A 16,092-nucleotide genomic window follows, 5' to 3' on the forward strand; every position below is an offset into this window, starting at 1 on the left:
TGACTGCTCTTGTGCCAGAATCACAGATGTAACTGTTTGGCCAGGCACTGCGGCACATTCATCCCTCCCATATTGAAATATTTACCAAACAAATTTCTTGAACACTTTGGGAAAAAAATGAAAATATTTGCTTGTTGAATATGATTCCAAATATCCATCATACAAAGTAAGGCTTTATAAACAGAATGTCACACTGACAGGAGAAAACAAGCTTTTAATGGCAGGCATGTCAATTTTAATTGATAAAATCTTAAAAACTAATTGGGTTTCTTTGATTTCTCTGATGTATGGTAATAACATCTATGTCACAAACATAAATGCTCGTTCAAAAAGAAGCTATTGATGGTGTCTACTGTTTTAAAAACCCATTTCTAGAAATTGTTTCTCAAGGTAATGCAAAGCATGAAATTTCCTTTGATCAAATCTTTTTTCTGGGTGCCCTTCGGCTATTTGAGGTTTGTTCATTATAGTCTGAGTTTTACCTTCAATTTGTCTGCGGTTTATGTTGCCAAACTGATCAATTGTTAAAAGCTGCCCTTATTATAGGCACACATTACTGCAAAATAGATACTATTTTATTTTACAAGGATGTGTGTGGATACTTTGAGGACTCAAAACGTTTCTTTTGAGAGATAAAAAAAAAAGCTCTCAACAAACTGTGTAAAGCCCTAGCAGTAAATTGGAAATCACAGAGGTGCCAGGATATACATTTGGGTAAGAATAAACATCCATCTTACTGAACAAATCCAAACTCATTTAGCCACATTTGCAAAGTGTCGTGCTCCGATTTCAGCTGCTTTCTTTCAGTCAGGATCTATAAGTCCTGCGCTAAGGTGAGGTTTTAAAAAACTTTACTTTTTCTTCACCAAAACAGACCAGAGAACAGACTCCTAATCTATCTATTCCTCTCTTGCTGTCTTACTATCACTCACAAACAAAATACCAAGACACTTTCTGCTACCCTAACTCCGTCACACATTCTGACACAGACAGCTCTGATTGTACCCAAGAGAAGGGGAGCAACATCCTTTCCTGCTTACCACCTAATGAACACCACAATTCCATGTTGTTTTCTTAGATCCCTGGAGTCATTAAGCGAAGCACTGTGTCACACAAGCACAGAAAACAGCTGCTGACCTCGAGCAGAAAGGGACCTGTATCAAAAGACAAAACCCCAGCCCACTGAACTGTGGCGAATGACACAATGTGAAATAGAGTTCGAGTTGAAGTCAGGGTCTGGAAGCCAAGTGGATGATTCATCTGTTGGGGCTTAACCAGATGGGTCACATGCCAGTGCCAACAGATGGTAAGGATGACTGACTGCACCCGCCGCAGGTCATTACCATGGACACTTTAAAGCAGGCAAACTACGATGGGTAAAATTAAGTACACGAGCTATCAGATTAGAATTACAAATACTGTACTTGTACTTAGAGAGTTTGAGAGACTGTCGCTGTGGCGATGCGAAAAAGCATTTGCTCCTTTAAAGATTTCTTCTGGTATTGATTATATGCCAAACTCTTTCAGATTGAAAAAGACTTTTTAATATCAGTCAAAGACAACTAAGAAAATACAAAGAGATGTATTAAAATTAAAATTTATGAGGCAAAATGTATACAATTTATAATTGCCCTTTAAACCTTAAACAGGTTGTGCGACTCTCAGCGGGAACAACTGCCATCGAACATTTGCCATAAAGGGTAATGACTGGCAAAATCCTGGTCCACTGTTTGAATTAATTGAGATATATTGGAGGGTTTTCAGGCATGGTTTGGCCCTCTAGAAGCCCTCGTCACACTTGGATTCAACTTAGACTTTAATTTGGCTTCTTAAAAAACTTTTTTATTTTGTTTGAGCCATTCAGAGGTGAACTTATTGGTGTGCTTCAAGCTCACTATCCGGCTACATAAATTAAATGGAGTTGAGCTTAAGGACACAAACTGTTGTCAGGGCACTCTTGGAGTGATTGTGGGAGGTTGATCAGGAAACAACGGCTCCCGGTACTATTTCCTGGAGTCTCAAAGCCTTAGAAATTTGCTTTGTGAACCCTTTTCTGATTGATAGAAGTTTATTTTTGATCTTTCTTTAGATTGAGGTATAATATATTCAATTTAAGGTCTTTTGGCCTATGTCTTGTTGCTAAATTGAATTCTGGAACAAAGGTGTTTGTTTCTGATTATGTGTCCGTGTGCGTGTGTGTCTGGTGAGTGTTGATGTGTCATTAATTGTCATAATTTAAAACATCCCTTTTAATATTAACATTTCTTAGATCACTTGGAACATATACGTGTGACAACAAAAGCAAAAGCAGAATAAATACCTGAAGGGGCAAATTTTTATTTTTAAAAGTGTTTGTGCTTCACATGAATTCTTTAGCATGTTGTTGGAAATTAATTTCCCTTTTTTTGTTGTTGAAAAAGAAAAGAAACAAGCACCATGGCATCTAATCTAACTTTTTCAATTACTTCTTATTTTTTTCATGCCACATACTTCAGAAGTTGCTTCACAAAGTATTCATCAAAGTACTAAGAATAGTCTCGTCTATGCAAGGTGCCCCTAAGGGCATGGCTCAGGAAGGGCTGTTGAAAACACTCACACCTATGTATAGTTCCTCAAAGCGCTCAATGCTGGCAAGTCAAGCATTCTTCCTCAATCATTTTTTAATTTCCACTGAGACCTGTTTTTCATCTCATTTGTGTAATTGAGCCATCTGTGGCCTGTCATTTTATGGTCTGGGTATGGCATATGCAGGGTAAATGTAGCATTTGAATGTTCACGTAATTAGTTTGTGCCTGTCATTTGAGACCCTTATCAGTCTTTCTTTGTAATTAAGTTGCTTGTCACACATTTTTAGCGCTAAACTCTCAGAGCTCAAAGTTGCACCAATGGAGAAATTACTTAACGCAAAGAGAGCAGAGACCCCTTCAGATATCTTCTTCACAGCAATTTTAGTAATCTGCAAATAGATGTAGTATCTGTAATTTTCATAATTATATATGATTGAATAAGTTTGAGATAGATGCATTCCATTTAATCAGGTAGGATTGTTCAGATTGAATTAAACTTTTCATAAGAGATGAAAGAACCGGTTCTAGTTATTGAAACTTCTAGCCATAAAAAAGCAAAAAATATGAGCGACAATACATCATTGAAACAATCAGTGAAATACATTTTGTCAGGAGTGATGAATGAACACAGTTGTAATGCGATTTGCAGCTCTTCTCAGGTAAACATGAAACAGCAAAGTTAGGCCAAGATTAGAACGTGCACATGGCTGCAGTTAAAAGATTTACGCACGTTTGTCTGTGCTGGAGCTTTGACAGTAGAGCATTTTCGAATCACTGGCTGATTATTGCTTCTTGTCATATACTGTGAATTTGATTAGTAGGGCTCATAGCTCATAAAATGTGATGCAACATAAAGAACGGGATATAGAAGTACAGTAATGATGATAAATGACAGAGCAGAAAAGCTGAGATCAGGTGCTAATACTAAAGTTATAAAGCAATACTTTTATAGTGAAAGAAAGACAGATAGCCTATAACTCATTACAGGTTAATAATCTAAGATTGAAAAGTTATACATAAATCATGAATGCCAGCCTCTTGTTAAGGAATACTCCCAAATGGTAGCTTAAGTCTGAAAAGTGAAATAAAGATGAGCTAGACGGTGGATTAGAGCTCAGCTTAATGGCTCCTATATAGTTGTATTTCCATCTGTAGGTGCAACCTTGAGTGCCTCTGCAAATGAAAGAATTTATGGCGGAAATAAAAGTAAACTCAACGCATTCCTTATTCTTCACACATCTTTAGTCATAAAGGGATAGCATAGAGCTTTTGAAGAGGTTTTATGTAAAGTTTTTTATAAGTTATAGTTCTTTTACCCGGAAAGGTAAGATATGATATTTTTGGCAAGTCTGTGGAAACCTGATGACAGAATGCTAGAAGGCTAACTGCTAGTCAGACAGTACCATTTTACATAAGTTAAACAAATGAAATAAAAATCCATTCATGTCAGAGGACATTGCATTTCTACACATTGTTAAGTTTGCTGCTTTATCCTCACCTCAGGCTAAAAGTGCAAAATCTTAATTTTTGAAATTTATCATTAAAGTAAAACTAGGATGGTAAATTTTTAATTGGTCCAAGGGACCAATTTAGCTCTGTTTTGTGTGTCAACATAAGAAATCGATTTAGTAGTAACACCTCACTACAGGGATCAGGACCAGTTCCACAGGGGCACTGGCACCTATTGCCCCCTGTCTAGAACTGCCCACGCTGAGGTTTATCACCATGGTTACTTGTGTTGGAAATCTAACCTATTCAGATTAATCAATACCCTGAAAGCATTGCCGCTCAATTATTACTTCTATGAGAAAATGAAAAAAAGCAAAAGGATGAACAGAGCTTTTTGAACAGCTTTGACATTTGTGACCTTGTGAGTTTCACTACAACAGCTTACTTTCACCAGAAAATCTTTGTGAGAGATAGCAAGTCAAGCAGAACTTTATTGTCATCTCAGCCATATACAAAATAAATATTAATATGTTAGCAAAAATGAAGCTTATGTATCTAAAGCAGAGATTAAGTTTGTTCATGTTACACAATTAGACTATTAGAAACTAAAATTGTTTCTCATTGAAAATGTCCTACTTAAAGGACATAATTATCATTTGAAGAATGTCTGAGCACACAGCACATTGCAAACTGCTATGCATTGTGTCTGTATGTTTATGTTCCTAGTTATGCTTATCAGTAGAAACTTGTGCAATTCTTTAAAATAATTATGCAAACACAACTTCTGTAGATCATTTAGCACAACGAGGATGCAAAATAATAGGGATTTAGACTGAGTTAAGATTAAGATTTTCCATAATCTTCAATAGGTGGCACCTTTAGCGTTCAATACACAATAAAGTCCACTGACAAAATGCTAATTTATTCATGTTTTACAGCGAATTCAATTATCATGTTAATCCGGTAATGGACTGGTCATTGCATTACAAATCCACACAGTTATATCCAGAGTTTTACCAAATAAGCAACTTATTTTGAAGCACTACTTTAGACTGATCTTTAATTTTAGCAATGGCTTAGATCCTGCAAAGAAAGCTCAGAAATGTTGTACAACATTGATGAAGCACTGGACTGTATCATCTGCTTTGAGTCCGTGCAACTGACAGTCTAATGTAAAATCCCACAGCTTGCTCCGCTCTTCGCAGACTAAGAGCAGACTGATAAGTCACTGCAAGTAAGCCGGATTGATAAATTCAGCAGTCTCAATACCTGCCACCAAAATGTTTTATTTAACTTTGTTTATGTACTGTATTTTGTGTCTATCTCGATTGCACTCACTGCTACAAAATTAGTCCAATAAAGTTCTTGATTTATTGTCTTTGGGAACAAATACATATGTTTCCACATATGTTTCATTCAAAAGTGGGATTTTGCTATGTTTTCTACTTGGTAGCTTCTTAAGACTTGATTACTCGTTTTCTATTCAACTGATTCCTGAATCAAAAAACAATATTCCCCTAAAGCCCCTAAAGTATTCCAGTGAAAGTGTGTTTTTTCTAACAGATGTCTTAAAGCAGACATGTTTTGATCAGAGTTGAACACTGCCTCTTGAATACCTGAACAGGTAATCAGGTTTAGACACGCAGCATACGACTTGCTATGTAACTGTTAAAAACACGCTGTGTGTGTCACCTCGAAATGACAGCTTCTTAATTATCAGCAGGTCTGCTCGGATGTGACTCTGCACTAATTTGGATGCCCCGGTGCTCTGCCTCCGTTCTTATCAAAAAGAGAAAATACATATAATGACCGTGATTAAAGAAGTGGAGATTACCATCAGCTTTACTTCTTATTTACAAGCAGATTCTCCTCTCCCCCTCAGTTTCTTTCTAGATATTCAGACTGGTAGATTCTGCCACTCTTCAAATTGTATCATTTCTGCTCTGATTTTCAACTTGTTTTGTAATGTCACTTTTGCTTTTTTAGTGCATCATTGAAGACTGAGATGTGGCTAAACTTTTTAGTTTAACATTCTTTTCCAGTTTTCAAAGCAATTGAGTTTAAGTTATGAATACACATACACAATTTCCCCGAAAACAATAAAAATTAAATCTTTGCATCCTTATGCATAAACCACAAGTAATTCAACATGACAAGCTTGATCTGTATGTAGTGTGTCTGCCATCTTTAGATACAGTTAACAGAAGCGTTTATAACACAATGCAGTTCTGGTTAAAAACATTTCTCTTTCACTGTGAGGTAAGATGTCTCTTTTGCGCTTTTGTCCAAATTTCTAAACTCGTTATGCTAATAGTGTACAATCTTGATTCAGTTTTATTTATTTCATAACAGACTCATTCTTAGTTTACTAATATCACTCTTTATTAAATACAAATTTAAAATAATTGACCTCCATGTTTTTAAGTTATTGGAACACATTGTTGGGTTAATATTAATTACAGTACAGCTAATTACCTCTGACTTATTATCAGTGACCCCAAAGTATGCTTTCACTAGTGGTCATTTGCAATGTTGGAAATGTCTTAAAGCATGTTCATGTCATCATTATGGCAGAATATGTAAAGGCTGCTTTGCTCCATTTGCTGCCTTTTTATTTATTTCTCCTTACATTTCTATCAATTAAAATGTCCAAACCTTTTCAACATCAATGAAGGAAACTAATTTCTCTTTGTCTGCCCGTGACTGTATAAGCTTCCATTAAACTAGCCTGGAAGATGGGATTCATTAATGCTACGGCATGTACAGGCACACACATGCACACGCGGATGCACAGAAAATAGTTCCTCTCTCAAGGTTGCAACACACAAAAAAGACAAGAACAAAGACACACAGGCCACCTCACTGAAACGTTCCCCGTCTGCTCAAGACATTAGTCATTTACATATGAAAACCCATTATAGCAGCAGCCAATCGTCATTGCTCTTATTGAGACAGAGGTCCATCCACAGTATGAAAAGCATCAATCATCAAAGAAATACCTATTCACGTGTGAAATTTTTTATATATATTTAATATGCCTTAATGGACCAATGTATAATGTATGCTTCAGTGTCTCTGGTAAAAAGAAAAAGAAAAAAAAAAAAGAGTCATCTTCATTGAAAACTTTGTTAATTTGGTCACTCAGTATGAAAGAGGATGACTGTTCATCTGTTACACACAAAGACTCATACAGGGGTAACTAAGTAAGACAAAGAGAACATGGCTTCCTCTGAGGGACAGAAAGATTCATCTTTTATAATTGTGTTTGCCACATTACTATATGATACACTCCTACACACACAAACAGATGTGACATCATGGGTCATTAAATCATTGTTTGTTGGATTGTTGGCAGCTCTGTGATGAAGGGACATTAGTGAGACTGGCACCAGGTTGTTGATGAGGGGACCATAATCAGTGCGACACCAGGGAGGAGGAGCGGCAGGTGGTCTGTCATGTTGGGCAACCTTGACAGAACCAGGCCACTTCCTGTCTCCTGAATGAATGGGTAAAAAGACTGATCAAGACAGAAATGAGTGAAAAATTAAAGAGAAAAGAAAAGCCATATCTACAGTGAGCTACATTCTTTTAAACGCAGAACCTTTTTGCTATAGGCCTAGCTCTATCCTATTATCCCTAGCACTGTGAAAAATGAGCAACCAATGGACTTCTTTATGAAGCATTATTGCATTGAACACGGCTGGTACTAAAGATTCATGGTCCTTTTTTTCTTTAAAGGATATTACTCCCCCTTGGAATATGCTAAATAGTAGAAATAGAGTTGTATTGCTCTTTTTTTTGTTTTCCTTTTGTATGTGGGAAAAAAAGAAAACATAAAGTGAAGAGAAAAGCCAAATATATGTGTAGCCAATACGTTTCAAAATCTGAATAAAATTAGGTGTGCTGCATGTGCAGGAAAACATGCTTTTGCCTTTTACTGTATAGTTGCAGAAAGTTCTGGGTTGAGTTTACAATCCAGAAGTATAAAAGAACATTTACAACCAGTCCATTACATGCCGAATAATAATAATAAAAAAAGTACCTTTTCAGTGGATACCCGTTTTCAGTTTGGCTTCACAAAAAGGCAAAAATGTTTCATTTGATGGTAGATGCCTCAAACAAGAAGAGGTTTTTCTGAGAAAGGATATTGACTTTTTTCCAATCTGACACGCATTAGTCTCTTGAAGCTCCATGTTAACTTGACACAAATGGTGTTGCTCACGTTAAAAACACATTTACTGAAAACAAACATCCCCTTTGTTACGAGAGCAGCAGCGTTAATTTCCCAGAGACTACAAGCAAAAAAAAAAAAATCTTCTGCTTGGCCCGAACGCTGCCACTTGTCAATTGATTTGGGAATCTCTGTCAACAGTCAGCCCACATTAAACGTCTCCAACTCCATCAGGCGGTACCACAGGGACCTCTCAAAGCTGTGCGCTTGATTGCTTTTCACACTGTTAGCACAAATTGTGCGTTTCCATATTTAGATAATCTAATCAATAAATGTACACATGATGTCATAGTACTGGGACTCTTTATAGAAATGATAAAACAATGGATAGAGAGGAAGTTAGTTACATAACTTAGAATCAAAGATAACAATGTAGTGATCAGAATGAAAAATATGATTAAGCAATACTGCACCAAAAGGAAGTATTTTGCAGAACATAGTGAGGGGACCTGAAAAGCTTATTGTATGTGTTATTGCCTCAGTTCTGAATTGTTTCAGAGCTGCTGCAGGAATGTGTCTCCACAGTGTTAAAATGTTGATCAGCTGTCAAGGTAATGCAGTTCATACATCAGGACAGATTTTATATTTTGTCTGTTTTGTGGTTGTTTTTATCCATTTGCGTTTTGAACTTCTTTTGCACTCGTCTGTTGAATTATTTCAGAGAGAAACAGTCTCATTTTACAATGAAATGACATTAAGTTAAACTGATTAATTTGATATTTCTCTAGAAGTGTAGCCCATATACCTATAGTACAATTTCCACCACAAGCCGATGCATTTTTAAAGGCAGGGGCTAAATAGAAGATCAGAAACGTTTCAGTTGGCTGCTCCCAAAAGACTTTGAAACACCATAAAAACTTTAAGAAGCTTCAAGACACAGTAAAACAACCCTTGTTTGGTGAGAAACTGATCAATACTACAGCTCTGAAGGAACTGTGAGTGTCTTTCAGCTGACCCAAAGTCTAACAGAGAGGAGAATGTCAACACTGATTGCAAGGAGAGGAGAAACAAAAGTGTTTCATCTATCTCTCAGTCTGTGTGAGAGTTCTGCAGTATTGAAATCAGAAAAGGAGAAAAGAAAAATGGCTTCCACATAAACTTGAGCAGACTGTAATGACGTGGCAGATGAATGGTTAGTTAGGAGTTAGTGGGAAAAATTCAGAGAGTATATTGACCTACTTATGATCACTATCGCACCAAACACACATATATAGAAATATTTCTCTGCAAATAAACGTGAGGCAACAATTGCTCTGAATAATTTGCACTGAGAGTGTGAGCAATGTTATTTTACCACTGAGGTGCAATCTTCGGATGAACAGGGGTATGTTGGTTTTCTTTCCTTATCTTTTATTAAATAAATTGTCAAACCATTAACAGTGCAGTCACCGAAACCTAAACTTTTGAAAACATTGCAGAAAGCTTTATAGTTCACTTTATAGGTGCACATGAAAACTAGATAAAATATCTTACAACGCAAACTAAGACCCCTCCGAAGTGAAGGCTGCACCAAAACATAAATAATATGGCAAAATATGGATGCTTTCAGGAGGGTCTTGGAAAGGTCTTCTGGGCAAATCAACTACATATCCATTACACAAAGTGTTTTGCAAGTAAAAACGCAGTGGAGAGACACGAAAAGCAGCATTTCTGGGTCCTGGGTGCTGTGTAGAGTCTGGTAGCAGGAGAGGCAGCCTTCAATGAGGGGTTGCTCTACGTCCTTGTGTAGCTTTTGTCATTAGAGAGTTTAAAACATTACTGGTCTGCCAGTCATATTCCAAGGCTGCAGCCTTGTGATGCCTATGTTTCACTGGCAAAACTCCAATTAAAATATTATTACTCTTCTATAACTGTAGTTGTAATTTGCATCTCATACTCCAATTTCTTTGGCTTCATACAAAAAGGTCTCGCTAAGTAGCTGATTTGAATAATTCAAAATTTCCATGTCAGTGTATCTAATTTTGTTTACTTTTGCTGCCATCTTAGCAGACGTTTAGTACCTTATCATTTGTAGTAACTTGTGTGCACTTTAACCAAGTTGTTTTTTTATTATTTTGGTGCAGAGCTACCATAAAACTAGGGAGTAAACAGGTTTTTTTTCAAAGGGTTTGGTTCATTTGTGAAAGTGAACCACACTGACTGAAAATGTAACACACATTGCAATCTTGGTCCTCCATTGAACCGAGTCTACAAGACTATCGGGTGTGAAAACGCCAAGAGGAATTCCTTACTACGTGTTGTTAGTGTGATGAGACTCCCGACAAAAGAAGAAACGTCAGGGTCTGAAAAAGGATTGAGATTGCTACTGAGAGCAGAGGAGGTATTATTTTAGGTTTTAGAAATGACTAACATAGATCCATTATTTTACAATTGGCAACAATTTCAATACCTAACATGCCTGTCTTTCCATCCTTGATTTAATAGTCAAATGCACAAGTAACATGCTCAGCAATTTAAAAGAATAGAACATGCCAGATCAGTATTGGATTTAATTATAATTACCGTAACCCCTGTCCTTTGTCCATACTACTAGAGTTACTAAATATGGAGCAGCTACATGCAATAATACTCAGAGTTAATTTCCTCTTTCAATCTTTGAAAGAGGAAGGTGTAGGTAGGAAGAAATTATTTTATTTAAAGTAGGTTTTCCCACATTTTCTAACCTGTATTTGTTGTGGGAGAGTTTTTTTAATTTCATATATGAGAGCTGATCTGGAAGGCATGAAACAAATTCATATGAAACATCATGGGTTATAGGAATAAAATTAATCTTCTTACAGATAGAGAGCAGAATGGGCTATGCTCATGGTGGATTAATCTGCACCAGGTTAAAATCTCTGAGCAGGCAGCACACTCAGCAGTGCACAGCCCTCTGCACAGACACACGCTCAGTTGCATCCTCTAATGTTGATAAGCTGATGAAAATTTTGAATGAAAATTGTGTTTTCGAGCGATAGGATAAAAGCAAAAATCTCCTGCATACAAAAAAGAAGTTTAACAGGTTGCTTGGAGACATCATACCTGTGCCTGTTACATTACTGTAGGATGACAAGGAAAGAGTACTGAGATCTACATCTCTATGTCCTTTTGTTGCCTACTGTGTGAAATTAGGTACTGAATGCAAACAGAAGATTTTCCTCTAATATCTAGCATGTTCCAGAAAAGTTATTCAGACGTGTAGACATGTTTATACATTATTTCACTATTGTGTCGCTACTGATTTCAGTTTATACATGTCTGAACTCAGATTCATTGAACAGAGGAGCTGATCAAGTTTGAGTGATACAGTTGCTGCTCAACCCACCTCTAATTTGCAGTGGGATTAAAGTAGCAGGTATTGGTTCTGCCACGAAATGACTGAGAAACACAAAGTAGTAGCTTTTACAATTTGCTACATTTAATACTGCATGATTTGCTCAAGCAAAATGAAATACAACACAGTGTCTAAATGCCACAGTTCCGTTAATTATTCTGCCTTAACTAGCAGAATAAACACACCACCTCTGGAACTTTATGTGCAAGTATTTTCTTTTGTGAAATAGCTACTGTGTTTAACTGCAGATTTGAAAATCATTTAAAACAATCAAGTCAGGCAGTACCTCAAAGTAAAAAGCAACAGTTTTCTTGCATTTTCTTAATGTGATCAAGACAAACCTTTTAGTTCTTCTCAATTAGACACTTGGCAACTTCAGCAGTGATGGTGTCTTAAGTTTACTATAGCATGAAATATTTGAAAAATTGTCTACTAGTAACATATTCTGCTACTAAAAACCAAAACCATGTGTTTGGCACTCATTGAGTTAAACTGTGGGTTTTTTTTATCACATGCTGTTTGCCTAGTCAAGGCAATATATTTGCTGACAATTTTCATAAAATTATAACATATGTGCCAAGCTCACATGTAGAATGAGAATACACTTTGCTCAACATATTCTACTACTTTGTAAAACGGCACAGGCATCGACTCTGCTCTGATAGACAACTGTTTAAAAAAAACAAAACAAAACAAAAAAAACTGCTGGAGTACCATTAACGGTTTCCCTTAGCACCGAATAACAAAAGTGGCATTTGCTCTCTCTGACTGCTTAAAAGCTGCACACAATATATGAAACGGTGATTTTTAATAAGAGCCATATCACAGTGACTGGGGCTGCTCTCTTCATTCAACCTTTGATGTGAACTTCACAAAGGTTATGCAGTCTCTCCAACCAGCTGAGAAATGACTTGAAAATGAAAGTGCTCCCTTCCACAGATGACTTGGAGAAACTCATTAACACACATATTGCTTCTCAATTAGGTCACTGTAACTGCAGTCCTTCAGCCTCGTTCAAAGGTCGCCTTTGCCCCAGAAACTAATCTATATGCGCTCACGCCGGCTTTGAAAATTTCTCCAAAGTTCATTCAAAGATCTGACTGATACCAGTATGCACAGCATGATTTATCTCTGGGTTACCTTTTGGAAAACTTTTTATGTATTCTGAACCAAAGTACATCAGATCCCTTCTGTCTCTTTCATGTCTTTCAATACAATGTCTCCAAAATAAAATGCAACTGAAATTTCTTTTGTTGGCTCTTGAAGACTGCTCATCTTTTCGCTGAAGACCTGACCAGAAAACTTAACTGGCCTCCACTAAACTGATACAAAATGTAGCTTAGCCTGAATACGCTTAATAATGTCAGTGCCCATTGTTACTTGGGCATACTTTATGATATAGATCCAATGACTTTTATGGCATCAGTTAGGCACTGAGCAAGGCCATCGTTCTGCACCCTCAAATGTTTTGAACAATTAAAAATAATCTGATAGTTAGAGGCATTTCAGGTTTGCTAAGAAAACAGTGCAACAGCCCTTTAATTGAGAACTGGGAGTTATATCCTATTTTAGAGTCATTAACCAGTCATGGTGTGTGGTGATATTCTCTCACAGTGTTTTTATTGTTCACAACATAGCGGTTGGGCACTCCCTACACTTCCTATTGAGTGGAGATGCAAATAGGCAATAAGAAACTCAGTCGGGGCCGGTGAAAGATAATTTCTTATTTTAGTTTTTTTTTTTTTTTTTGAGTGCCCACTGCACCCCTAGTCTGTGTTGCCCTGAGCAGTGAGCTATATCTCTCACATTAAAAACATCCACTATACAGATTTCCTGTGAAAAGTTAGAATGACAATTTTAGGTGAGACAATCATTTTTACAATCAGTTCAATTGCAGATAAATGCTCATTTGCTTTTTTTTTTTCCCCAAGATTTCATGGTGATTTCTTCAAATTGCAACTCATTTTCTGTACACATTTAATATTCAAAGCTCTGATTGGAAATGTTGGCACCAGAAAAAGAAATCTAACATTAACATAAAAAAAGAGCAATCAAACTTTTCTCATAAAGCTTGCCAACTCATTTTATACAGCTCAACAAATAAAATTTGTTCAGAAGAAATCCATCAGTCCTGCAGCTCACAAACATCTTGCAAAATTATAAAACACTATTGTTGGGCCAATATTCCTTATAAATCTGTTTTTATTTTTTATCCAAATAGCTGTTCATCTATCATAAAAGCAGCCCACCGCTACTCAGCCTTGTATACATGTTTAAATGACAAAATACTTACTATCTCCATGGCAGCGGAGAGGTCCAACAGTGAGTTTGGCCTCAGAGCCCGGCCTGTGTGTGTCACCAACGGCAACCTGGCTAACTGGCAGGTGCTCTTTATATGTCAATAGACCAGAATCTTCCCTCCTAGCAAAAAGAAAAGGAGTAAGAGAAAGATTCCCCATATTACAAACAAATTTCTCCTTTTAGCCTACTTTTTAAACATACAACCTCTTAACAATTGAGCTGTTTTTGTTCTGCTACTGTACATTGTTCAGTTGTGCAGAAAAAAAAGAGCAAAAATAACATCATAATACCCGTCAACACCACTTATGACTGAGTCAGTACTAAATTTCATTAACACCTTTCTGCCTCTCACATTTCAGATGTGGTTTTTGAAAAGGGTTACACAATAAATTGTGCTTAACATGTTAGTAATGCATATACATACATTAGTCCTTCATCAAATGTAGCATCCGTTTGGCCATATTACAGAATGCACACTACTATGAAATACTTTTTAGCATACAGTGATTGAAAAAATGAGTACAATCTTATTAGCACCGGTCAGTAAGGATGCGTAAAAAAGTCTAGAAATATATTCATCTTTTAATGTAGCAACAGTCTCTCATAGAACAATAATAAAAACAATAAAATCCTTCAAACAAAAATAATTCTTTGTACAAATTACTGCAAGCACAACTTTTACGGCTACGACAAAGAAATTCAAAATGGAATTAAAACACGATTTTGCCACGTTTGCATGTTTTCTGAATAAAGTGGCTTTTGGGGGGGGGGGGTTGAAGTCAACAAGCTGATGTTACACCCCTGACTCACCAAGTGAGATAGTCACAGTTAACTGACTTGTGCTGCACCTCAAGTGTCTAATATATCAATTACAGATTACATGTGCTGCCAGCTGGCTGAGGATTTTAAGAAAAAAAAAAAAAAAAAACCCACACAGACCACCTCTGTGTGGTGCACATTTGGCTCACATCATTTCTTGCCAAAACCACACAGGGTGAGCTGAATTGTGCTGCGACAGTACAGATCGCTGGACTTTGGCCAAGTAAAGTGTCTTCGGTAGCAGTTATTTGTGAAAAAAGAACACAAAAACAAAGGCTTCACACAAGGCACCAACATTTGCAACACTTTTTTCTGTCACATACTTTATTTGTACTGCTCCATAGCAATCTGAGCTCACACTGTGCATACTTTGTCATAATTTTGACGAGTTAATAGTCAGAGGAAGGTCAGTTTTTGTGTGGTAATAGTATAGGACTGTTTTGTACAACAGATTGTTACCTTTGACAGTCTCTTCAAAAATAAATACAAGTGAATTTCTTTTTTTTTCGTTTAATGCACTTTTTATAAATAGCTCGGTCCTACCATCACAGATGTTGACTTTAAAGGCGATTGTGTACTTTGGTCATGCAACGTTAAGGTCAAGATTACAGTAGCAAATATTTCAGGTGTGTTTGTCATGAAGCAAAGTTTGAGTATGTGGAAAGTAATTCATGCTCTCCTCCATACTTGTGCTAAGGATTCATTTCTTTTACTAAGGGTCTCTGAATTCTCTCAGTGTGCGGGGCATCAGTACCTTTTTTGGAAAAAAATGGGTGATTTTAACTAAAGATCTGGTGGATTCTATCAGTTAGCCAAAACTGGATTGTCGCTGTTTAAATATAAACATAATCCAGACCATAAAATGTTCTGCCCAATTCACTTTTGAACACTTGACAAGACTTGCTGCATGTCTGCCCCTGACATTGTGCCGTAACGTAAAAAATCACCCACTCTGTGTATTCTCCAATAATATTCAATTTTATAAGAAAACCTTGTTCCTTTTGTCAAAAGAGCTCTGTAATACGTTCTGGCAGAACGAGTATCGAAACATGCTTCACCTGTAATTTTATAAAAGAAACATATTTCAACATATTATCTTTTCATTGAATAAATATATTCAATTTAAAGTTTAGGGTATTCAGAAATATATTAACAACAATAAAAGTATTATTTCAAGCCACATCTTTACTGGGGGTTCCAATAAGCTACAGTCACTTTATACCAAGCACAGAATGTTTATATTTGCCGTATTAGAAGATGAGAATTGTGAACGTGCATATCAACCTTTAATCAGTAAAAAATATTTTTGACTTGTAGCCTGTGAATATTAGAGGTAGATTGCTGACTGCAGCACAAAACCTCTTGTGGATAAAAAAAACACCAAGTTTAGTGCTAGGAGATGCCCTACAAAT

General features: G+C 36.5%; 1 protein-coding gene across 2 annotated transcripts in view; it reads right to left on the minus strand.

Annotated features, from left to right (window-relative positions):
• cntnap2a (contactin associated protein 2a) overlaps positions 1 to 16,092 on the minus strand; it is a 286,799-nt gene that overhangs the window by 52,511 nt on the left and 218,196 nt on the right. For both annotated transcript variants that reach the window (XM_028005083.1, XM_028005081.1), the window contains exon 17: positions 13,854 to 13,981. In XM_028005083.1, coding sequence (XP_027860884.1) covers positions 13,854 to 13,981 — 128 coding nt within the window. The remainder of the gene's footprint in view (positions 1 to 13,853; positions 13,982 to 16,092) is intronic.

Source organism: Xiphophorus couchianus, chromosome 21, assembly GCF_001444195.1.
Source record: "Xiphophorus couchianus chromosome 21, X_couchianus-1.0, whole genome shotgun sequence".
Taxonomy (NCBI): domain Eukaryota; kingdom Metazoa; phylum Chordata; class Actinopteri; order Cyprinodontiformes; family Poeciliidae; genus Xiphophorus; species Xiphophorus couchianus.